Below are 22,826 nucleotides of genomic sequence, written 5' to 3'. Positions count from 1 at the left end.
GTGGATAAAATCCTTTCTGCTTCCAAGGGTACAAAACATTGGAATCATGTTGGCAGGCAGGCAGGAAGGCTGAGGCAGTCGTCTTGCTGAGCTTGTGAGAAAGAATCACTCCTTTTTAACACACTCATGCTCACACTTGCACACACACAAACACTCAGTTTGGCCTGAGAAGAAGCCATACTACTGAGAGGCGAGGAGAAGATGCTCCCCAGATAGGCTAGTAGCTTCTGACATCAATTCTAACCCAGACATACCAGAGTATCTTTATTGAGGATCTTATAGGTGGGAGGAGGGGGTGGGGTTCTCAGCCTAGGGTGGCCGAGGGAGGTCCAGTTCGTGTCAAATCTGTGTTCAGGAAGTAGGTGCAGAGCTGCCCTTTGCCTTTGACCTTGATGATGCCCCGGCTGTAGCAGGTGTAGCCTAAGGACTGCAGGGCGCAGGCTGTTTCTTCGGTCACCTGCGATTGGAGGAGGGGTGAGGGAATGTGGAAGTGGCCCTACCTATCGCCCTGCCCCCATGCCTCCAATGTGGCTCGCTCACTTGGATCTTGCCCAGGACGCCTGTACTCTCCATTCGGCTGGCCACGTTCACCGTGTTGCCCCAGATGTCATATTGTGGTTTCTGGGCACCAATCACTCCGGCCACTACAGGTCCATGGTTTAACCCTGACAAGAGGTACGGTAAAGAGGGGCCCTGAGGGGGGGATTTCGAGGAAGCGGAGGGGAAGATGCAGCTCAAGGAACTAGGGTGAAGGGCCTAGGGGCCTTGGAGGAAAGGAGGAGGGGCTGGAGGACTGCGGCCTAGGGAAAGAATTGGATGGATCTCATAGCTTCTGGCCCAGCAGCTTCATGCTCCATCCCAAGGGGTGAGTCTGGAGGGGGCTCCCGGGGTGAGCTGGGGAGCAGCTAACAAAGGATTCGGGAGAGGGAGAGCTTGGGAAAGTGAGGAGGAGGTCCCAGATTGTCCCAGCAAAGGAGGGTCCTCACCCACACGCAAGCGGAAGTTGTTGAATGAGTGCTTGTTGATGACGTCCAGCTTAGACCCAAGGGCCACGGCAAACTCTACCATGGTGCCAAGGTGGCTGCAGCTTTGCTCGGCATCCTGGCAAAAGGCCGGCCCACCAGGATGGATCAATGAGGTCACAGGGATAAGACCCACTTATGGGCCCACCAATGAGAGCCCGGACGAGGGTCAGTACGAAATGAAGGGACGCTGTACCTGCTGTGCGTCCTGTCCAGAGGTGGCGTTCAAGCCTGTAGCTGCCATGTAGGTGCTGCAGATAGTTTTGATTTTCTCCACCCCACTGAACTTGGGCTTGGAGAGCAGCTGTACGGAAAGGAGGCTGTGTCCCCAGTCTCTCTTGCTCTCTCCCAGAAGCCCAGCCCCAGGATTTTGGAAGCTAAAGGACCAGTTGTGGGGTCAGGGATGGTGGCAGGAGGAGAGTTGGTAGTGGGCAGAGTTGCTGGGGAGGGCAGAGCTGGGGGATCAGAGGAGAAGCAGGAGGACTGGGGAGGGAGGATGGGCCTCATGGCCGGGAGAGCGAAGTGGAAGGAGGGACTGGTGGGAAATTCTAGAATCCAGGTCATAGGGTCTGGGGGGACCTTTCAAGTTGTCACCTCATCAAAATCAGCAATTATCTCATTGAGCAGCCGCAGACACTCTAGCCCCTCATGGTTGATGCTGGATTCAGAGTAAAACTCCTTGAAGTCTGGGACTGAGGCGAAGAGGACACAAACACACTCGTAGGACTGGTGGTAGAGGTCCTGGGGGGGCAAGAGGTTGGGGTAAGGGGCTATGCCACATTCTTCCCCCTTCTGGGTCTACATGGGTCCCCCTCCCTGTGTCCACACTCCACCGCCTTGGTTTAAGAAGGATCGGGAAGGAACGAGAGAGGTAGGGCCAGGTTACCCCAGGGATGTGACTCAAGAGTTAAAGATTGGGTCTCATTGCAATTCCAGGAGAGACAGAGGTTCAGAGTCAAGATCACCTCACAGCAACGTGAAGGGAGTCTCTTTTGGAACTGGGATCATGTCCATGGGAATTATCTGTATATCCTATCTTATTGCTGAAAAGTGTTAAGTCAGTTAAGTCATCTTACAAAGATAGCTACAGTTTGGAAGATAAAATGAAGCAATAATAACCTCCAGAGCTTTGAGAAAAGGATTTTTGTTCAAACTCAAAAAAAAAAAGAGCAATGGTAGGGAAAGGGGGAATCTCATTAATCCCAGATTCTGGCTCTGAGCTTTCTAGTAGCCAATGAGAAGACAGAAACAGGATCAGTTACCAGATTTCCAGTGTCTATAAGAGAAGAAACCAGGAGAAGCAGAGCTACTACTGATCTCGAGAGCAGAGAGCATGTGGTGAGGCACAAGGCTGCGACATAGCCCCTGAGGCATTTCTTTTAACACCCTCTTGATACAGGCCAAGAGCGTTTCCACAGCAGACAGTGCGAGGTGGTGGTGGTACAGAGAAGATGGTGCGGATATGTGAGTGACCTCTGATCCTCTGACTGTAGCAAGATATCTGATGATCTAGAGCAGGATCATTCAACCGAAGTTTCTGTGGTGGTGGAAACGCCTATTATATGTGTCACCCAATATGGCGGCCACTAGCCACGAGAAGCTGTCGAACACTTGAAATGTGGCCAGTGTGACCGAGGAAGTGAATATTCTATTTTCATTAATTTAAATTTAAATGGCCACACAAGGCTAACGGCTACCATACTGGATAATGCAGGGCTAGAGAGATGGGTGGACTGTGTCCTTCACACAGTTCCCATCGACACGCGATGAGGCTTCTGAAGTGGAGAGAGTGGCCGTTAGAGAGGACACTCCTTCCAAGTAAGAACCTGGGAGCCGGAGATTCCGTGCTCGCCAAAGACAGAGCCTAAGCTCTTGTGAAAACGGAGGCACCTGACAGGCACCGGGGCTCGGGCAGCCACCCAACCCATGGTACAGGAGTCCAGAGAGGATGGGCCAACACAAGACTTTCATCGTCTGGGGCTCAGGAGCTGGGGGTGGGGAGTCACCTCGTTGCGCCGATTCTGGCCGATGAACTGGGGGGCTACGTGCGCGGGGAGCACATTCTCCAAGAGCAGCCGAGTCAGGTTTTCCATCGTCTCTGTCTCCTCCTGCTCTTGCCTCAGCTTCTTCTTCCACAGGAAGTCCAGGCGGCAGTAATACTCATTCTGGGGAGGGTCACCAGGGGGCCATGGGAAGAGACAGTACAGGGGGAGCCCCAGCTCCTGAGTGTCCACCCCTCACTCCGTGACGCTTAAAACCATCCCACACCCCCAGTTTAGAGAAAAGGCTTAAGGTGCAACTATTCCTGGGGAGACTGCCTTGAATCTAGATTCAAACTAGCGAGGACAGTAGTGGCAGCAGATTTTTTCTTAAGCATGAATTCTCCTAGATTGGGGTGGGAGGGAGGAGGGGAGGGGAGAATTTGAGGGTGCTCCCCTCGGGGAGTGAAGGAGAAAGAAAGGGAGCAGGAAGGTTCACTTAGAAGCTTCTAATGGACACACCATTTGGGCTCCACCCTGGAGAGGTGAGAATAAGGGAAAGGCAGTAAGAGAATAAGGGGAAGACGAAGTCACACATATGGGGACTCCACCTCACCCTTCCTAGGGAGGCCCTGAAGGGCTGAGCTGGGAGACTTACCTGCCGAGCCAGGACCAGGAGCGTGAAGAAGAAGATGAAGAAGGAGATTGCTCCCATCAGTTTAGGCTCCTTCAGCACCCCTGGCCTGAGGAGGCTACACATCAGGGCTTCCCTTTGCCTTGCCCCTTCTCGATGGCCTCTCCCCGCCGCCTCCCGCACCCGTGCCCACGTAGCCCTCGGCCTCCCTCTCCTTTTGCCCTGTGGGTGGTTCAGACAAAGAGATGAAAACACTCCTGCTCTGTCCCATCGCAGCCCGTGCCCCACTGTGCAGCGGCCGTGCGCACCTGGAGTCCAAGGCACCCAGATAGAGGCGGGCGATGAGACAGTCAGACAGCCAGGCGTGGGAGTGCAGGAAGAGGGAGCAGCAGGCTGCCAGCCACAGCAGCAGCAGCAGCAGCTTCAGCTCGAAGCTCATGTGCAGGAAGAGGGAGCAGGAGAGGAACCCCAGCACGCAGCAGTGCACGGAGTACTGGGGGCCCGGGCAAGGCGGTCAGGAGGTGGGGCATATCCCTCGGGCAGGGGCGGGGGCGGGGGCCGCCCCAGGGCTCCTGTCCTGCCCCTCCCAGGGTCCAGTCCTATCAGGAGGGTAGAGGGTGTCGGCCACACACACACACCAAGTGTGACTTATATCTGTCCCGGTCCACGGGATGAAGTGCTCTTCAATTAAGGGGTGGGGGAGGGGCGGAGGAAGGCTCTGGAGGAGGAGATCCAGGGCTGTGAGGGATACTCACGGGGACGCTGATGAGAGGCAGGGACCCAGGGAGCTCCCAGGAGAGGTTGGAAGCCGTGAAGGACACATTGGGAGCCCGGAAAGGGCAGTTTGATGCTGCCGGTAAGAAGACCTGCAGAAGGAGACAAGGAGCTGAGGTGGGCAGGCAGCTCCTTGGGCACAGTGGCGGCTTGTGCCGGGTTGCAGCTGACCCAGGGATGAGTCGTGGCCAGACTCCTCCAAAGGGGCGGAGCCTGCTATCTCTGGTTGGTGAGGGAGCCTCAGCGCTGGGGTCCTCGCTGGCGGGGGCGGGGGGGGGGCAGGGATTGGGGGAGTGGGTGTCCTGAGCTCTAGTCTGTCATGGATCCACTGTGTGATCTTTTGCCAGCCACTTAACCTCTCTGGGCCCCAGCTTCTGCTTCTGTAACTTGGATGGGGGATGATTCCTAAGGTGCTTTTCAGGGATAGAATTCTAGGAACGATGCTAAGTTCTGAAAAATCAGCCAAACTCAGCTTACAAAATCATAGTGAGTAAGGTAAGGAAGGAAGGTCTGCATACATAGAAAAAAGATAGGAAGGATATCCACTAAAGTGTTATTAACAATGATTATGCCCAGGTGGTCGGTCGTGGGCGACTATAATTTTCTTTTATACTTGTCCAACATTTCCAGCATCCCCTGGCTTTAGTCCAGCAGTCCCCCCAAATCCAGGGGTCCTCTTTCAGCCTCTGGCAGGTCCGGCATGCCCTAATGGGGGTGCATAGGGCCCCCTCTCTCTCACCAGGCTGGTAATGGCCATGGAGAAGACGAGCAGGATGGTAGCGGTGCCCAGGGCAACTCGCAGTCCGGGCCGTGTGGCCACTAGGACAGACAGTGTGGGTAGCCAGTGCAGCATCTTGGGGCCTTTCAAGACACACTTCTGTGGAAGGAGCATGGGAGTCTTAGCCGTGGGGCTGGGGCACCCACTGCAGGCCAAGTCGTGGTCAGGGCCCCAGCTCGCCACTCTGCCCCCAAGCCCACCTCACCGTCAGGTGCTCTGAGAAGCAGACGAAGAGGAGGAGGAAGAAGAGGAGGAAGGTGATGCTATAGGTGATGGTCAGAGCTGGGGGCCTAAAGAGAGACAAGAGCGAGGGCTTTAAGAACCAAGAGGTTTTCTGTGCGCTGGGAGGGTGCCGTTCAGTCTGGTTGGGAGACATGGGGAAAAGTGGTCCTGGGGATCTGAACCGGCTGTCAATGAGGTCTAGGCTGATGAAAGGCATTACATGCTGATGATCTGGGAAAGCTGAGGGGTCAAGGACAGTACTGGGATAATGTAGGGACAATACTGGAAGGGGACAGGGGACTCACAGGAGTGGCCGAGGCTGCATCAGACTGGTCTCTGCGCTTTCAGGCCAAAGCTCTTTCATCTGGCTGAGTTTTGAATGAGTCCTCACCCCTCCTAGCAGTGAACTGGGAGTGAGGACCTACTCTCTAAGCTCATTTGCTGTGAGATTTGGACTTCTCAATGGGAACAAAACCTCCTTCATGGGACTGTTGCTAGAATTGAAAGACGGGTATGTGAAAATGCTTGGGGTACACAGAAAGTCCACGGGATGTAAGATAGGAAGATGGGGGCTACGATGACCAGTTCCCCAGACCACATGTTTCCATTTCCTCTGTGGCTCAGTGCCCTGAGCCGAGGGGAAGTGGGCAAAGGAAGAAAGTGTGGGCCAGGGGTCTGGAAGAGCCAGGGGTTCTGTTCTTGAGAATCAGGGCTTCCCTTGCCTGGGGGTCCCTCACCTGTTTGTCACCAGCATCTGGATAATGAAGTTGGAGAAAAAAACCAGGAAGGTGCAGGCGGCATAGTATTTGAAGGCGGGGAGTGCAGAGAGCCGATACTGGAAGGGAGGGGGTCGGTGGAGACAGGGCACCAGTGCTGCCCATCACCTTGAAGGTGTCAGTCCCAGGCAAGGAGTGGGTCCCCAGCCGCACTGTCCCCCCTCCAGTTCTGCCCCAGGTAGCCTCTACCTGTTCCCCAAGGAGCTGCCCTCCTCCCTCCCATCACCACCCAGTAATTCAATAGATGGGTATGAGCCCTTCACCCACCAGGGTCACAAACTGGGCAGACCTGGGCAGGGGAGGTGGGACCACAGGGCCTGCTCCCTCCCCAAGGTGTTGGGAAGTCCTATGGTGACATCCCCCCAGCCTACCTCTTTCTCCATCTCCTTCTCTCGGAAGTACAGTGTCCATGGGTTGAAGTCCTCTGACTGTTTCCACTGTCTGGTGGAGGGTGGGGGCAGTAAGCCCGGAAGAGGAAGGGGCAGGGAGGAGGGCGTGGTCCGGTGAGTCGAAGGGCTAGAGCTGGGAAGGCTCTCCCTTCCTTCCAGGTCCTACCACCCCTCCTCTACCACATGAGCCCAGGCCTCCAGCCCTCCCAGCCCTCTCCTGCTCTCCGTACTTCTGAGAGTTGAGCTGTTCGATGACTTGGAAGAACTTGGCATCCCCGGTGTCTAGTTCATCATCTAGTCCCCGGGGGGTACGGCTCCTGCACAGTGAGAGCCCAGCCTGTCACCAGGGAGATCCTCAAAAGCATCTGGGCAAAGCAGGAGAAGCCCCCCCAGGGAGGATGGAGGCAGGTCACTGGGACAGCCCCACTGTCAAAGTTGTTCAAGCCTCCTCACCGGTCCAGGCTCCACTGGGGGCTGAAGGAAGACAGGGCCTTCTCCTGCAGGGAGAACACAGGGATGGGGGAAGATGGAAGATGGTGAGCGTCCTCCACCATGGTGGAGCCTCTCTGCAGTGAGGCATTCCATTACCTACACCCGGCCTTGACTGCAGGGAGAACACAGGGATGGGGGAAGATGGAAGATGGTGAGCGTCCTCCACCATGGTGGAGCCTCTCTGCAGTGAGGCATTCCATTACCTACACCCGGCCTTCACTTGAGCATTTGACCTGGCTGCTTCCCTTGCCTCTAATGAACTCTCTCTCTCTATCTCTATCTCTCCCTGTATATCTCCATTTCTACCTCCATCTCCATCTCTATCTCTACCAAATCCCACCTACCCGCAAGGGAAGGTTCGAACCATATTTACTTCTTCAAGCTCCCTCCTGACTCTTCGGACTCCCAGAGTCTCTGATTTCCTCATAGTTTCTATCACTTAGACGGCAACCCTGGATCCTCTGTAGGCATGAGTGGCTGTTGATTCCTTGTCTCATCTTCCCTAAGGACTGCAACAGATTCCAAAGGCAATGACTTGCCCATCACCCCATGCCCCAAAATCCCTGTTGGTTGAAACTGGAATGGCAATGCAAAACACTCTGAATCTCCTCTGCCCTTTCGTGATGGTCAGGCTGAGCTGGGAGGTGGTGAGAGAGGGAAACGAAAATGGAGAAGAAAGGGAAGGAGGAAGAGAAACAAACCTGGTTACAGTCACTCTCTTCTGCACCGAAAGGAATACGCAGTGTGTGCAGAGATGTGAGAAGGAGCACGCGAGCAGGTGAAGACAAGCGCCAAGGAAGGGGGTGAAGATGTGTGGTGACCGTCCTTCCCCACTCGCCTGGCTCATGTGAAGGAAGCAGGGTCACAGGGGGCCACCTCATCCCCCAAACCAAAACCTTGTGTACGTGAGAGGAGCAGAGAGGGAGAGACGGAGAGCGACTGAGAGGTATGTTCTAGGCACGGGGCCATCTATGCAGCTATGCCTGGTCCTCACTTTTATCAGACTACCTACCTGCGCCGCCATCCCCGGCCTCATGCCTATAAGTTATCTGAAGGCAGGGAAAACATCTTATTCATTTCTGTCTTCTCAAGAACTAACTTAGTGCCTGCAACATAGTAGGTGCTCAAAGATTGTGGAAAGAAGGAAGGAAGGAAGGAATGGATGGATGGTAGCCACCACACAAATAGCACCCCACCACCCCAAAGTTCTGCCTTGTTTAATAGTAGGCTAAGTGTGAGTCTCAGGATTCCTAACATTTGAATGAGACCCTGGGATATCAGGGGCTGAGAAGGGAGTCTCTGGGCTGGTGAGGTCCTGCCTCAGGAGATACCTTAGAGCAAGGGATTCCCACTCTGCCCTGAACTTCTTAGCCTGCACGCCAGTGGGGGGTTGGGGAGTTCTGGCATGGGTTCTGGGGGGCTTCCCCACCTCGGGGATTGTACCCAATATTGTCTTACAGCCCCTGGGCTCCCAGCAAACCCCTTTCTACCCCACCCCCACTGGGAGGTCTCATCCTGCAACAGTCAGCTGGGTCTTGGGCTCTTCCTTCCTCTCCATCCTGCCAGCTTAGCCCTCTGACAGCTCCCCTTCCCCATGCACTCAGCCGCTGAGCCACTGCTGCCAAGGTCCACCCCCTCCCCGCTCCCCACTGTGCACTGATCTCTGGCCTGCTTTCCTGCTGGATGGGAGAGGAGTGGGATGGGACACAGAAAGGGTACTCTGTAGTCACCCCATAGATTCAAGCTGGTCTACCTAGTAGGGAAGATCCTGGGAAGATCTGTGGATAGGTGGTTGGGAATGCTGAACAGGTTTTGGGCAGATCGGGTGAAATGGAGGAGAACGGGCTGACGAATGTAATCCCAGGGCAAGCCTTTAGGGACATGGCCTGGGTGGCTGCATGAGGGGGTTCTGGCCGTTGTCATCAAGTACCAACCTCAAGAGTCGGCTGGTGGAGGAGATCCAGGCTCCTCCGGCAGCTGGTGAATCACTGACTCCCTTGAAGTGCTATGTATATGTCAGCCAATAACTGGCCCTGCTCTAACTTACCCCAGAGGAGGGGTAGGCCGGCTCCCCTCTCTCCCTCCCCCCTCCCGCCCACTCATGGTGATTTCCTTCTTCAAGGCCATGAGAGATTTTCACTGCCACCTCATTTTATCTGTGTACAAGTGTTGGAGAGTAGGAGCAACAAGCGATTGGCCCCGCCTTCCCGGTTCCAGAGGGGACTGAAGAAGAGAGCATGCAGTCGCAGGACTGAGCTAAACAGAGACACTTCCTGGTGGGAATAGGTGTGCACCACTGGCCTCAGAGTGAGGAGGAAGTAGGGTACCAGGGGAAGGGGCCTTCCTGAGTAGAGGCTGGGTAGCAAGGGACATAGTGTCTGTGGGATCTTGGGTCGTCTCTGAGCTGAGCTCAGAGGGCAGTCATCTTTGCCCTTTCTCTGGAAAGAAGGGCAAGGAAGGTCCTGAACCAGTAACTAGGGTGAGCAGAAAGTTCGGGACCTTGTGACGTCAAGTGACTCACTAGTGGTGGGGGCGGGAGGGGCTAGAAGCAGGCAGTGGGGGTGGGTTTACGTGAGTGCTGGGCTCGTGAAGGAGGTGCACGTACCGGGAGAGGGGTGGAGGTGGACACGGGGCTCTCCACGTGGCTCAGGTGGGCGAAAGGCTTGGCCGCACCCCAGGACTCCAGGTAGCGGGTCATCAGCAGTGACGGACGCATCTTGGGGCCCTCAAGAGAGGACAGCAACCTGCCTGCAGTGCCCTTCTCGTCCTCCTCCTCAGCCTGGGGCACATGAGGGCTGAGAGTCAAGATCACAGACCCTTCCCCATTCTCCCCACACCCCTTAAAGGCTTGTGTCCCCTCCCCCACGATACACACTTCAGGACATAGGAGCTCAGTCTCTGGCATGGAAGAGATCAGGCCCGTGGGCCAGCCCATGGGGTCCAGGCTGGGCTCTTACCCGGGGATCGATGACAAGGTAGGTCGGCTCCCCTAGCTCCCGAAGGTATGGGTCCCCGTGTTCCATGGCTGCATCCTCCACAGCATAAGCCCCTGCCAGCAGTGCCAGCGTAGCCCCTGTGATATGTACTCGTCTGGAAGGAGGGGGCAGTGGGAATCAGAAGGGAGGGCTTCCAAATCTCTCATTTCTTTCGAGGATCATTCCTGGAGGTCTGACTTCAAGCAAGGCCCTGTGCTACAGGAGGTGTCTCCCAGCTCCCCTCCCTGTACCCCAGGATCTCTCTGAGCCCCACTTGGGAACGTGCCCACTTTAAAGAACTATGAAAACCAGGCATGTGGGAGGCCTGACTGGGCTCTGGCTATAGCCTGCTGGAGCCCCAGCTCTCACCCTGGCACTCCACTCGCCTCCATGTGGTTGGCCAGAGTGACGTCATGGGACCAGACATCATACTGCCACTTCTGCAGCCCGATGACCCCGCAGAGCACGCTGCCCGAGTGCACACCCACACGCATGTTGATATCCACGCCGGTGGCTGCCCGAAGTTTCCTGAGCAGAGTGTGTGGAGAACAGTGGGAGTGCTGCCTTCAGCCCTACCCATGCAGCACCCCTCCCTCTCTCCGAGATGACTTCCACTACCCTTCCCGCCCCCACCCCACATCCATCCTGCCCACCCGAGCTGACCTGATGGCCCGGCACATGTCCAGCCCCATGCGCACGCAGTTGATGGCGTGGTCTGGCAGCGAGAGCGGCAGCCCGGAGACACAGTAGTAACAGTCTCCCAGGATCTTGATCCGCATGCATTCATGCTCCTGGGGGAAGGGTGTACAGGGGGAGGGGGTCACCTGGTTAGTGATCAAAGGAGGCAGGAGGGAGTTGGGGAAAAGTGGGAGCAAATGTGGTATTCCTGAAGAACTTCTGAGGTTGGGATTGTCTAGGTCAGATCTAGGGACTCTCTTAACTTGATACGGGGCTGGCTGAGGTCTCCTAGGTGGGTGTCTTTCTCAGAAGGGCTTCTGAAAGGTTGGGATGTCTGTGGCTCTCTCCATCTTTGGCATGTGTAGCGTGTATCCAGATTTGAGCATATGAAAGTCACCTCAGGATTGAGGGTTTTTTTGGGGGGACACCCAAGATTAAGTTGCTTAGGGGCATCCCTGGGGACTGAGAAGGTAGCTGGGCTGAGGATGCAGAGGGCAGAGGTTTCCCTTGGAAGGGCCTCCTAGTGTTAGCACATCAGAAAAATCTATCTAGATTTGCTTGCAGTGTCCAGAGACACCTATGCTGGGGCTCAGAGCCTGTTTGGGGGTGTTGTGGTTGGGGCATCTGTGAGGATGTTGAAAGGTCTCTCCAGGTTTGAGGTGTGCAGTGAGCAGTTCCATACCTGGGGAGATTTGAGAGGGTTTCCTACCTGCAGTGGGGTATCTGGGAGCCCACATGGACTTGGAAGTGGGACTGGGATCTTATAAGGCAGAATTTTCCCTCGGAAGGGGCTCTCCAGGGTGGGGAGTTTGAAGGTGGGGAAGGAAGCCCCCTCTGACCTTGGCGATCTGGTCGAACTTGCCAAAGAGCTCGTTTAGCATGAGCACCAACTCCTTAGGGGAGCACTCACTGGCCAGCCGCGTGAAGCCCACGATGTCAGCATACAGCACGCTAGGCAGAGCAGACTGCGTCAGTGGGGCTGGGGTCTCAGCCCATGTTCCCTCCCATCTGCCATCCTTCCTTATACCTCACTCCCTGGTGCCTCTTGACATAGAGGCTGTGGAAGTTGTTGGTGCTCTCTGGCCGTGACCCCTGTCCAGCCTGCAGCCGTGCCATGATCTCCGCCTTCATCTCTCGGGCCAGGTAGGCAGGAAGGATGGACAAGAGAAGGTGTTCCTGGGGGAGGTGACTATAAGCACCAACACTCCTACCCCTAAAACCAGGAGCCTCAGCCCCCCCAAACCCTTAGGAGCCCACAGACTTCCCCAGCCCCAGAGGTGTTCCCAGGGCGCTGGCCCAGGTCCTCCCCACCACCTACAGCCTGGCTCCACCCCTGCCCTGCACTGATCACCTTTGGGGACTGAACTTCCGGCACCAATACCGGAGTTAGAGCCCTTTGTTTAGTATCACGACGTTCTAAAACGCTTTCACAAGCTTCAGTTTGCTTGAGCCTCACAGCGGCCTTCCAAGGTGGGTGATAGCCACATTTTACAAAGGAGGAAACAGAAGGTCAAGCGACCCTCCCAAAGTCATTCAGCTTCCAGAGCCCGGCTGTGTGATCTAAACAACTCCTCCCTCCGAGCCCCGGTCCCTCCCGGCCTCCCGGGCCCAGCGGACCTGGTGCTTCTTCTCGGTGTCGAGTCTCCGGCGGGAGTGCAGGGAACTAAGCGCCTCCCGGAACGTGGCGCGCAGCGCGCGCTCCATCAGCGCCTTGTGGTATGCTCCGGCCACGTTCCCGCACAGGAACAACACCGCGTTTGCCGCCAGCTGTGGGGAAGGGTCAGCCTCAGAGGGCGCTGGACCCCGGGGTCGGGGGGCTATTGTGTGTAGCTGGATTGGTCTCTGAGAGGGCTGAGGAGGACTCTGCAGTTAAGAGACCGAAGTATTTCGAGGCAACGGGTGCCACACTGTGGGACCCATAGGGGGCACTTCTCCTCCCCCCGCCCTCCCCCACCCCAAGCAGACTCTTGTCTGCTGCACCAACACGGCCTCTTAGGTCTAGAAACCTTGGCACATACGTTCCCTCTGCTGGGAATACTACTCCACCATCCCCACCCGCGCCGCAGCACGACATTACTCAAGCTCCAATTTTTACATTCTCTGTGCTGGTTCCGTCATCCACATCTGTCCCCACCACCCCAGTCCCCTGGCGAGCTCCCTTCCCCGTGGGCCCAGAGCCCTCTTCTGGCGTTTGCAGGCATCGCGCTGCGCTCTGTACCAGCTCCACGAGGGCACGGTCGGGGTCTGTGTTTGTACCCTGCGCCCAGCGTTGCGCCCTGCCTTGGAGTCACAGCTCATCAAACGGTTGGTGAATGCCCAGAGGTAGCAAGTAGCGCCCAGCGGAGCCAGCCTCGGACGCAGCCCGTGCTCCATGCGTGCTCACCTGCGGCAGCAGCGCGGGCTGTGAGTCCGGCTGAAGCCCAAGATACAGCCCGAGGACCAGCAGGTGTGAGAGTGAAGAGGCGAGACCCGCGGCGGCGGCGTCCCGCATGCCCAAGGGCAACATGGCGTACACGGTGAAGATGACAAAAAGGAAAAAGGACACCTGGGGGAGACGGGCGCGGGAAGTTGCACGCTTACACTGCTGCGCTGCTCCTCGGGGCCTAGGTGCGCGTCGGAGGCCCGGGAGTCCCCTCCCCACTGCTCGGCCTGCCTCACCTGGTCCCAGGCGCTCACCACGCCCCCGGTGAAAAGGAAGCCGAGGCCTAGCGCGAGCAGCGCTGCCCACACGAGGCCCGACAGGGGACGCGTCCAGCGCTGCAGTCGCTGCTCGCGGGAAGCCAGGCTCAGCAGCAGCGAGAAGCCGCCCAGCCCGCACAGCATAGTGGTCAGGAAGCCCGGGTCTGAGGCCAGCTCCTGGGGGGGAGGGGGTACATGAGGCAAGATTGGGGTGTGGAGTTTGGGGAGCTTGTCCAAGGAGAGGAGGAGTGGGCAGTCCCTCAGAGCCGTTCTGAAAACTGTTTCAAACCCAAGTAAGAAAAGCAGGTAGGGCACCTTCACTTGCCATTCATATTAGGTTGAACCACATGAAATTGCTGATAATCTGTTGTGTTTTTTTTTTTGAGTTTAAGATGCTGCCTTCTCCCTCTCTTTTCTTTTTTAACATCTTTGTTGGAGTATAACTGCTTTACAATGGTGTGTTAGTTTCTGCTGTATAACAAAGTGAGTCAGCTATATGCATACATATATCCCCATATACCCTCCCTCTTGCGTCTCCCTCTCTCCCACCTTCCCTATCCCACCCTTCTAGGTGGTCACAAAGCACCGACCTGCTCTCCCTGTGCTCTGAGAGCCAGCAGTCTCCTGTGATTCAACCTACTATCTCACTGGCACACTGCAGGGGGGCTGAACCTTGGGCCATCTACCCAGGAGACCTGGCTCCAACCTCATATTGGCCATTTGTGGATCCAGAAGCTTTCTGAGACTCAAGTTTTCTCGGAACTAAAGCACCCCTCCCACCCCCACCTGGGATCCCAAAGCAAGTGAGGAATTCCAGCTCACAGAAGGCACTTAGGCATGAGTGTATCCAAATCTGGCCAATTTGCTGGGGAGATTCCCTGCCCGGGGCCAAGGTTCAGAGTTTCAGGCCCCGCCCGCCCCCCACCCCACCCCACCCCGCCCTCAAGCAGAGCTTGGGCAGGGGGGCGCCCAGAACCTCCCTCGCCTGCCTGGGAGCTGGATCTCACCATCACCTCAAGGCGTAGAAGCCCCCGACTCCCACCCCGGTCTCCACCGTTTGTCCCCACCTCTTCCTGGACTTGGAGGAGGACGGGCAAGGATTGGTCACATCCAGTGGTTTTCCCACCTTGCCTCCGAAATGTGAAAAGAAAACTTGACGCAGGATACTTCCAGAAGTGGAATTGAAGATCCCCTTTCCCCCCACAAAAGAAACTGCAAACGGGTTCATTGTGGAACTAAATGAGAGTGGGATGTAAAGTGTCTTCTGGGACTCTGTGGGTACAACTGCCCTACGGCCCCTAAAAGGGAAAGAAAACCAGGAAGCAGATTCCCACGGGGCCCAGTGTAATCCCCCCCCCCACCGCCGGAAAACTGGAAATTCCGGTGTTGGATTTATTCTAGGACCAGTAGATCACAGAAGCTTGTAAAGTCTGAGGTCTGTCAGTACCTGCAGGGAAATTAGAAGCGTCGAGGGCTCAGCTATCTGCTCGTGTAGACCCGGAGACTGTGGCCCAGAGAGGCAGAGTGACTTGGGCAGGGTCACTGCAGTTCCTCAAGGGCTAGCACTTGTCTCCCGGGTCCCAGCCAAGAAAGCACATCGAAAAGAAGATCCACGTGGGACTACCCTGGTGGTGTCCAGTGGTTAAGACTCCGTGCTTCCAGTGCAGGGACCGTGGGTTTGATCCCTGGTTGGGAACTAAGATCCCACAAGCTGCAAGGCGTGGCCGAAACAAAAGAAGACCCACAAGTCCCAACCCTGAAAATGCCCCTGAGGCAATGACCCTCCCGCTGTCCCCGAGGAGGCGCCCTGCACCAGAGCCCCACTCCCCGCACCTCCCCCGCCACTCACCCTGCCGCTGGCCCAGGCAACAGCGAGCAGCGCCAGGAGCCCGACGAGCACGATCACCAGCAGCAGCAGCAGCAGTGGGTACTGCTGGCTCAGGCTGTAGTAGGTCTCGTAGAAGAGGTCTTCGCTGGGAGGCGGCCGGGGACTGAAGAGGCGGGCCATGGTCTCCCCTGCCCAGAGCTATACCGCCTTGGGGTGACCCCTGGGGCTGAGGAGGGCCAGGGTGGGTTACTGTCTGAGGCCCCAGCTAGCCCCAGCTGTGCCGTTCTCACCAGGTCCAAGCCACTTGCGCCCGGACCTCCCAACCTCGCTATCCCACCTCCCCCAGGCACTCCGTGTGACCTCCTTGCCTTCTCCCAGTTGGCAGTGAAGGGACTGCTCAATGCTTTGCTTCTCCTTCCTCAAACCCAGACTGCAGAGGTGCTCTAGCAAAAGCCAGGGGCACAGGATTCAGGGTTGAAGCAAAGGAGCCCCGGCTACCTCCTTTCCCCCAACTCACTGCCGCAGCTGAACGGGCTAACCCCAGGGCAGGTTTCGGAGTCACACTGGCTGCTAGGCTATTAGCTCTGAGCCCCGGGCAACAGGCACTTCCCTCCCGGCGCCTCGGCGCCCTCCCACTTCCCCGGTGGGACAGCCCGGCCCTTCCTGTGCCCTAGCCGGACTCCGCAGGCCTCCTCCCCCACTCTGATTGTCTCTCCTAACTCCACAGCCTCCCCACATCTGCCCCCTCAAGGAAGAGAAATGTGGACGGCGGGGGGAGACGCAAGGGGTGGGGTGGGCTGAGCCAAGCGTCAAATGTCAAAATGGGTTCAGAACCTTGGATGTGGGGAGACTGAGGGTGGGCTGGAGCGAAGGCTGGCAAGGATGCGGGGAAGAAGAACATGGTGCCACGCGGGGGCTAGGTTCTAGGTTAGGATGGGAGGCGGTCATTCCCTGCTCCTCCAGCCTAGACGGCAGCGCTGTGGCCGTATCTGAGTGGTCCATACTCCAGTGGTGTCCAGCTCCAGGGGAGGGGCACATCTGCGTGTAGCTTTGAGGAGCCGTCGCTGTCCACTCCCAGACAGCAGCTGAGAATCAAAGGGTTCCAGTGCCTCCACGGAAGCAATGTGTGCACGCGGCGGAAGGAGGTGGTAGTATGGGGGCTGACGTACGAGAGACTAGGGGCATCATGCAGGGAGATGTGCTGGGGTCTGCAAATTCCCATGGTGAGCCCCCTCCCCAGGACTCCACTGCCAAGTCTCCACAGCCCAGGGAAAAGGTGGTGGCAGGACCACAGCCTCTGTCCTCAGGGTTTGGTTTAGGGTGGGGTCTGGGCCTGCTCTACAGGAAGTGCTCTGCCCCGAGATTAGAGCTGCCCAGGAGCCAGACCTCCAGGATTCCTTCCTGCCGCCGCCAGCTGGGCCCTGACCTTGTGTGCCACAACTCTGCCCACCTACAGCCCTCAGCATCCCCCTTCCCGCCCTAGCCAGACACGGAAGTGCCTTCTCCTCCCTCGATGTCAGCTCCCCCGCCTCTCATCCACGTCCCTTCCCGCCCCTGGCTGAAGCTTTAGCCTCGTCGTGGTGCTTTGGTCAAAATTCCACCACATTTATTGACTCCTGGGGCCACAAAGACAGTTCGGGTGCAGGCCTGACGGCCCTCAGAGAAAGTCTAGGCTAGCTGCCTCAAGTCCAGGAGGCAGTTTAGAAGCTGCTTCGGTTCCTGCTATTATGATACCAGCCCTGTGGCCCACTCCAGCTTCGGGTTCTTGCTGTCCTTCTTTCGAACCTGTTCCTTGGGGGGTGTGCTGGGGGCCCCTATCCATGCCCCGAGGTGCCAGGCCCTGCAGGGATGAGGCAGTTCTTCCTTGTATAATCATATGGTTGTTGTTTCCAATCTGTACCCCTTGGCTATGAAGTACGGTAGGAAACCGTGGCCCTTTAAGAGAAAAAGTGATGACGGTGGGAGGGTTAAGCGCTCTCGAGACTCAAAGTGAGGAGGAGCGGCAGGGTGGAGAGGCAGTGGCACCTCGTGTTCACCCTGGGGAAATGCAAGTGTGGGGTCTCCGGGCCTGCCAGTGACTGGGTCAAGGTGTGTCTTCAGGCTGCACCTTCAGAATTGGGTTTGCAGAAGCTCAAGAGGAGTGGCAACTAACATCTGAGACTCTGATGTTTGGGTCTTTTCTGATAGGAAACCCTCTGGGCATACATGGCAACAATGGAATGGAATTCAGGGGTTCACAGAGCTGGTGTTGGGGAAAGTCAGAAGGCTCAGGGGCAAATCCAGGCTTTGCTGTGTGACCTCAGTGGATGTCAGTTTCTTCGTTTATAAAATGAGAAAGTTGGGTTAGGTGGCCTCTAGCCCTTTCTCATTCCCCTCCCCAAGTACCCTGGATCTATATTTGGTCTTGAGGAAGAAACTTGTGGAAGAATTGAGCAGGGGGAAGGAAGGAGGAAGGAGTGCGGAGTGGGTACCTGGTATTGGATTTGGCCCTGGCGCCCTGGGAGGCCAGTTGGTGTCACGTCTCTCAGCCCCCTGCAAACAACACAGGGCTCTCAGGCCCCCTGTCCTGGGCCTTGTTCCCCTACTGCAGACCCCCTCAGCCCCAAGTCTCCCCTAGCAAGGGGACAGGATTCACAGGAGTCCTAGTGCATCCCCTAGTCCTACCAATGTCTCACCTGATACCCTTGGGGTCCAGGACCTGGGGTCCAAGCCGAGGTGGGGCTGGGCTTCTGGTTTCTGACAGGTAAGGTCTCTGGATTTTGAGGAGGTTGGGCTGTTGAATCTGAAGAGGTCTCTGCTGTCCAGGGCAGGCTGAACCTGCCCTCTCTGGGCCCTGATGCTCTCGGGAAGGTTTGTACATTTTTCAGGAACAGACCTGGGGTACCCCTCCAGATTCAGGTTCATCATTTCAGAGACCATGCAATCATGGCTTCCTGTGGTTCCCCCAGGGCCATCCATTTCTGTACTTTCCGGGCCTGGCTTGAGGACAGACAACAACCTGCTGCTGCCCCTGTGCTCAGACAGGAACTCCTTTACCTGCAAGGATGGGGAGCTGGCTGGGCATGGAGGTGGGAGAGCCAGAGCAAACCCAAGGGAGGAGTCTCTTGCTTCATATCTGTTGTCTGGGAACTCAAGGATGGGGCGGGGACACTGGGGACAACAGTCAAGGCCTAGAAAACAGTGGTCAGTGGGGAGTCATTGGGTGGTCAAGGGAGCCACGTTGTACCATCCTGCCCAGCTCCTAGGTGGGGTGAGGGCATTGGGCACTCACTGTGGAGACTGCAGCATTCATCTTTTTACCAGACATCTCCTTTCTTTACCAGATCGAGGACTTTCTGGGTGTTTGGTCGGCATTCTGGAGAGAAGGCAGAGTGGGTGGCAGGTGAGCAAAACTTCTTTTCCAGTGAAAAGCCCCTGCTGACAGATCCAGGCCTACCTCAACTGCCAGCTAAGTGGTCAGCGCACCTTGGAAGGAGGGTCTCTTCTGGGGCTCATGGCTCCAGCAGTGCTGCATTAAATCCTTCAGTACTTCCAAGCCAGGATCTCAGGGCCAGACTGGGGCAGCTCAGTCAATGCAGGCCGGATCTGCCTCTCACACACTGCTTCCCGCTGCAGTGATTTACGGTCCACTACTGGGGTGTGGGTGTGAGGAGAAGACATCCAGAGTATGAAGGCCACCTGAGCCATCACGGAAAGGGGCAGGGAGTGTAGGAGATGTAAGGAGGGAGTAGGGCCGTCTGAGCAGGTAAACAGGAAGAGGAGGGCTTGGGGATTGGGGGTTTGGGGGAGGGGGCACCTGAGGTGAAGGATCCCAGAGTCTGCCTAGAGTTTTACTTTCAGCTTCTCTTCTGGCTAGCACTGCCCACATTAGGATCCCGAAGCTGCAGGAGACATAAAGCTGAGGCCTGACCCAACTGCTGACAAGACTCCTTTCCATATACCATCCCTTAGAAGGACCCAGAGAGGTGTAGAACTTGGGGATGTGTGTTTGGAGTACCTTACCTGTAGACATCACTGGCCATGGAGGCCTTCCAGTTTATATCAGCCAACAGTTCTGGGGCCAAGTAAGCTGGGGTGCTCCCTGACTCCCCAGATCCTGCCCCTGTCTGTGAGACTCCCAGAAACGTGGACAGGCCAAATCTTCCAGCTGCAAAAGGAGATAAGAAGGAGGAGATAGGAGATGGACAGGGCCTAGCAGCCTGCAGAATCCTTTCCTCTCCCCCACAGAAGGCGCAGGCCCTTCTGTGGCTGCGCAGATATTATGGTCCCAGCCTTGTAAAGGGGGTGTGGGGGGTTAGCGGAATGGTAGGACCAGTGAGGCTCCTGGTTGGAGGTCTGGGTCCCCGCTCCATGGGGCTGGGTCAAGGTCTGAGTCTCCTGGACTAGGTCAGCCGCGGGTCTTTGGAGGACCCCGTGGGGTGGACCCATGGAACTGACCATGTTGGCCAAGGCTTCTATCGCCTGGTATGGCAGGGGCTAAAGCTCCTGGATGAGCCTTGACACTTGGGCAGCACTGTGTCCAGAGGGAGATGCTGAGGGTATTCAGAAGACAGGGTTGCAGCAGGTCCTCTGTCCAGTGGGTGGGGTTGGAGCAGCTCTGGGGCAGGACCTCATCCAGGGGTTGGGCTGCGTAATGGATGTGCTGACCTTGGCATGCAGCTCTGAGTCCAATAGGACGTTGGGGGGCTTGAGATCCCGGTGTAGAAGCATGGGGTTCTGGCTGTGCAGGTAGCACATCCCGAGCACCAGGTCCTGCAGCAGGCGGCAGAGGAGCGGCCCTGGCCTCGGGCACTGGGGCTGTAGCAGCACCGCCAGGGAACGTTCTCCATGAATTGAGTCACCAGAGCCGGCCCAGACACGTACTCTCACTCCAGTTTCTTTGTGACCCCCAGCAGGGGCAGCACATGATTGTTACACAGGCTTGCCATGGCCTTCACCTCCCGGGATATCGCAGGCCGGCACTCTGGCGCGGGTTGGAGCCGAGCTCCCTCCTGGGAAGATCCTTCCCTTCCGCACTCAGGCCCTGCCACGCAGAGGCCCCTCCTCCTCCGCCCAGCTTCCCAGACCAGACACCCGTCCCCAAGCGGCTCGGGGCACTCACGAGTTCACGATCTTCACCGCCACTTCCAAACCCCCAAGTCCTGTGCTGTGCCCGGAAGACAGCGCCAAATCCGCCTTTGCCCATGAACTCGGGGTTCTCCACTTCCTCGATGGGCACCAGCGGGGCTGAGGTACCGCTGTGCCTGAGAGAGGGGGCCTCATCACCCGCCGGCCAGGGCCCCAAGGCCGCGCGGCTCCCCACACCGCCCCACCCCCCAAGCCCCGTGACTCAGCTCGTGTTGGTCAGTTCAATCTCCAGCCTCCCGCGTGAGCCCCACTGTGCCCTGGGGTTGGGGGCCGGGAGAGGGGTCAGTCTCCAGGCCACTGCACGGATTCCGCTTCCCGGGTTGCTTTCTCTACACTGCCTGGACCACTTCCTTCTTTGACGGAAGCCTCTGCAGTCCCACCCTCCGGGGCAGGTTGGGGGGAGGGGTGCCGGTGAGGTGCCGAAGGGAAGCTAGCGCTGTTCCTCGGGGGCCACGGCCAGGTTCATTGTCACTGGGTATGCAGGGCGCCACGGAAGGAGTCCTCACCTTCTAGGAACCCACAATCAACCGCCTTCTAAGCTGGCGTCTCTCCCTTCTCCCACCGGATTCCCAGCTCCACCGCCAAGCCTGGGATGGTGAGGACCGGGGGAGATGGTGCTGAGGAGGACATCATGGTCCTAAGCTTCCGCTCTCCCCCAGCTGCCTTAAGATCACAGCTAACACGTGTCTAAAGCTCACCGTATAGAAGGTACATAATATAGGTTAGCTTACGTAATTCTCACATCAACCCTAAGGAGATAGGTACTGCTTTTGTTACTTCTTTATAGGTGAGGAAGCGGAAGCACGGATAGTGTAAGTACCTGGCCCAAGCGTGTGTGGACCTGACCTCCAAGCCTGGCTCTGAACCATCAAGCTTTGCTATTTTCACATAGGCTTCAGCTGGTGGGGGAGGTGGCTGGGGTAGGTGTGAAGCAACCAACAGTCTGCATTCCTGCCCTTGGTAGTGATTTGTCTGCTGGCAAGACCAAGACCCACTCCCAGGGTGTTGTGGTCAGCTAGGCGAATTGGGCCAGCCAGAGTGTTGCTGTTATGTGGTGTATACTGCAGTGGAAACACCTCAGAGCCTCTCTGCCCTCTCCCCTTACGGCAAATCCTCCATGCAACTTCTCTGGTTAACAAATGTTCCTGGCAAGCATTTACTCTGGACAAGGGCCCTGGAGAACTCAGGAGCAAGTGGAGCCTTAAGGATTCAGGGCAGACAGAAGGCATCCATATTTTACCTGCCCAAGGCCTGACCATGGCTGGAGGTTGTGGAATTAGATATAGCCAGCCTTAGGCACTCGGTTCTTTTTGGGGAGACCCAACCCTGTGGGTCATGGGTCATGGGCCAGGACTCACTGGAGGGTGCTCACCTTGGTGTGAAATTTCCGTTCTGTCCAGTGGTCCATGGGCCCTGCTAGTTGGAGCAAAAGTGGCCAGCAGTGAACTGTGGTTTCTTGAGCACTTGGAACTCCGGGATCCACATCATGAATGCTGGTGGAGTCAGTCCATGCTATTTTCAACCTATTTAGGGAATTCTTAGACTGTAGTCTCTTTAAAAGCTGGTACATGGTAGGTACCCAATAAATATTTGTTGAATTGAAGTAATAAATGAACAACCAAAACTTCTGAGGCTTCCTTAAGATGCTGATCACCCCAGCTGGCACTCCATACTCATTGGGAGGAGAAAGGAGGTTGGGCTTCTTTATGGTTTAGGGTCTCTTGCCTGCACCTGCACAGCTGACAGAATCCATCTGAAGACTTTATTATGGTGATATGGTGGTATCTCACAAAATATAAAGGCAAGTTTGGCAGGTCCTCAAAAAAGTCTAGTTCAGGAGCTAAGAGCCATCAGAGAGGATAGCCATTCCTTTCATGATTCGTTCTGAGCTTGTGGGCCCAACACCTGGGCTCCACTTGAGGAGAGTAGTTAGAAAGGAGTTAGAAGTGTGTTTAAAAACCTTTTACAGCTGGATTTCCTTAGAATGACATAAGACCCTGAGAGTCAGGGGAAGCTACTGTAAAGCATAGGGTTGGGGATGGTGTCAGAGCCTATAATACCTTTTGACTCAAAATAAACCAAGCCCCTTTAAGAGAAGGAGGGGTAGGGAGAGGAGCCTAGAGTGAGTGCCTGAGAAGACCATCTGCTTTCTTCTTCTGGCAGGAGGGGACTGGCAATGGAGAGTTGAGTCCTGGATTTTGGAGCTCTGGCCTTTCTTGAGGCCTGGTACCCCTGACCCCAGTTGTCCCAGGCTTTTGGAGTCTATTTGGGTGCCCCTCATCCCTTCAGTTCTCTACTGCTGAGACCTATATTTATTAGTACAACAGGTGTTTATCATATATCAAAAGAAAAAAGCAGGTTATAAAACACTATATACCATATAATCACATTTTTGTTTGTTTTAAAAATTCTCTTCCAGTAGTATCACAGAGTTTGCAGAAGCCTCCCATGGCATAATACCTAAATGCTATAT

General features: G+C 56.4%; 2 protein-coding genes across 3 annotated transcripts; both read right to left on the bottom strand.

The window, feature by feature from the left end:
• Positions 1-286: 286 nt before the first annotated feature.
• Positions 287-15,777, bottom strand: ADCY4 (adenylate cyclase 4). Of its 2 annotated transcripts, XM_082647945.1 has the most exons (25): positions 15,248-15,777; positions 13,378-13,575; positions 13,103-13,264; positions 12,337-12,486; positions 11,747-11,895; positions 11,559-11,670; positions 10,705-10,832; positions 10,411-10,569; positions 10,024-10,156; positions 9,672-9,845; positions 7,028-7,071; positions 6,805-6,891; positions 6,557-6,626; positions 6,147-6,244; positions 5,393-5,477; positions 5,149-5,286; positions 4,391-4,501; positions 3,944-4,128; positions 3,660-3,744; positions 3,029-3,187; positions 1,617-1,763; positions 1,219-1,326; positions 987-1,101; positions 541-665; positions 287-457 (listed from the first exon to the last, which is right to left on the bottom strand). In XM_082647945.1, exons 1-25 carry the CDS (start codon positions 15,404-15,406, stop codon positions 305-307), a joined length of 3,234 nt encoding a protein of 1,077 aa, XP_082504071.1. In that variant the 5' UTR covers positions 15,407-15,777; the 3' UTR covers positions 287-304. The 2 variants fall into 2 exon arrangements, 1 of the variants encoding a protein (XP_082504071.1); XR_014296339.1 differs by lacking the exon at positions 287-457 and having other exon boundaries at positions 551-665; positions 1,219-1,399.
• Positions 15,778-16,847: 1,070 nt separating this feature from the next.
• Positions 16,848-20,986, bottom strand: RIPK3 (receptor interacting serine/threonine kinase 3; the record flags this gene model as incomplete). The annotated part of the gene is given in 16 exon segments (XM_082649384.1): positions 16,848-17,161; positions 17,698-17,758; positions 17,902-18,030; positions 18,032-18,262; positions 18,498-18,528; positions 18,530-18,581; positions 18,692-18,769; positions 18,772-18,858; positions 19,061-19,107; positions 19,229-19,366; positions 19,866-20,046; positions 20,049-20,091; positions 20,095-20,217; positions 20,336-20,359; positions 20,361-20,469; positions 20,916-20,986. Coding segments are annotated over 16 exon segments (1,683 nt in total). The 3' UTR covers positions 16,848-16,883.
• Positions 20,987-22,826: the final 1,840 nt, after the last annotated feature.

Source organism: Grampus griseus (assembly GCF_964374135.1).
Source record: "Grampus griseus genome assembly, chromosome: 2".
Taxonomy (NCBI): domain Eukaryota; kingdom Metazoa; phylum Chordata; class Mammalia; order Artiodactyla; family Delphinidae; genus Grampus; species Grampus griseus.
This window is presented reverse-complemented; position numbering and strand designations above follow the sequence as displayed.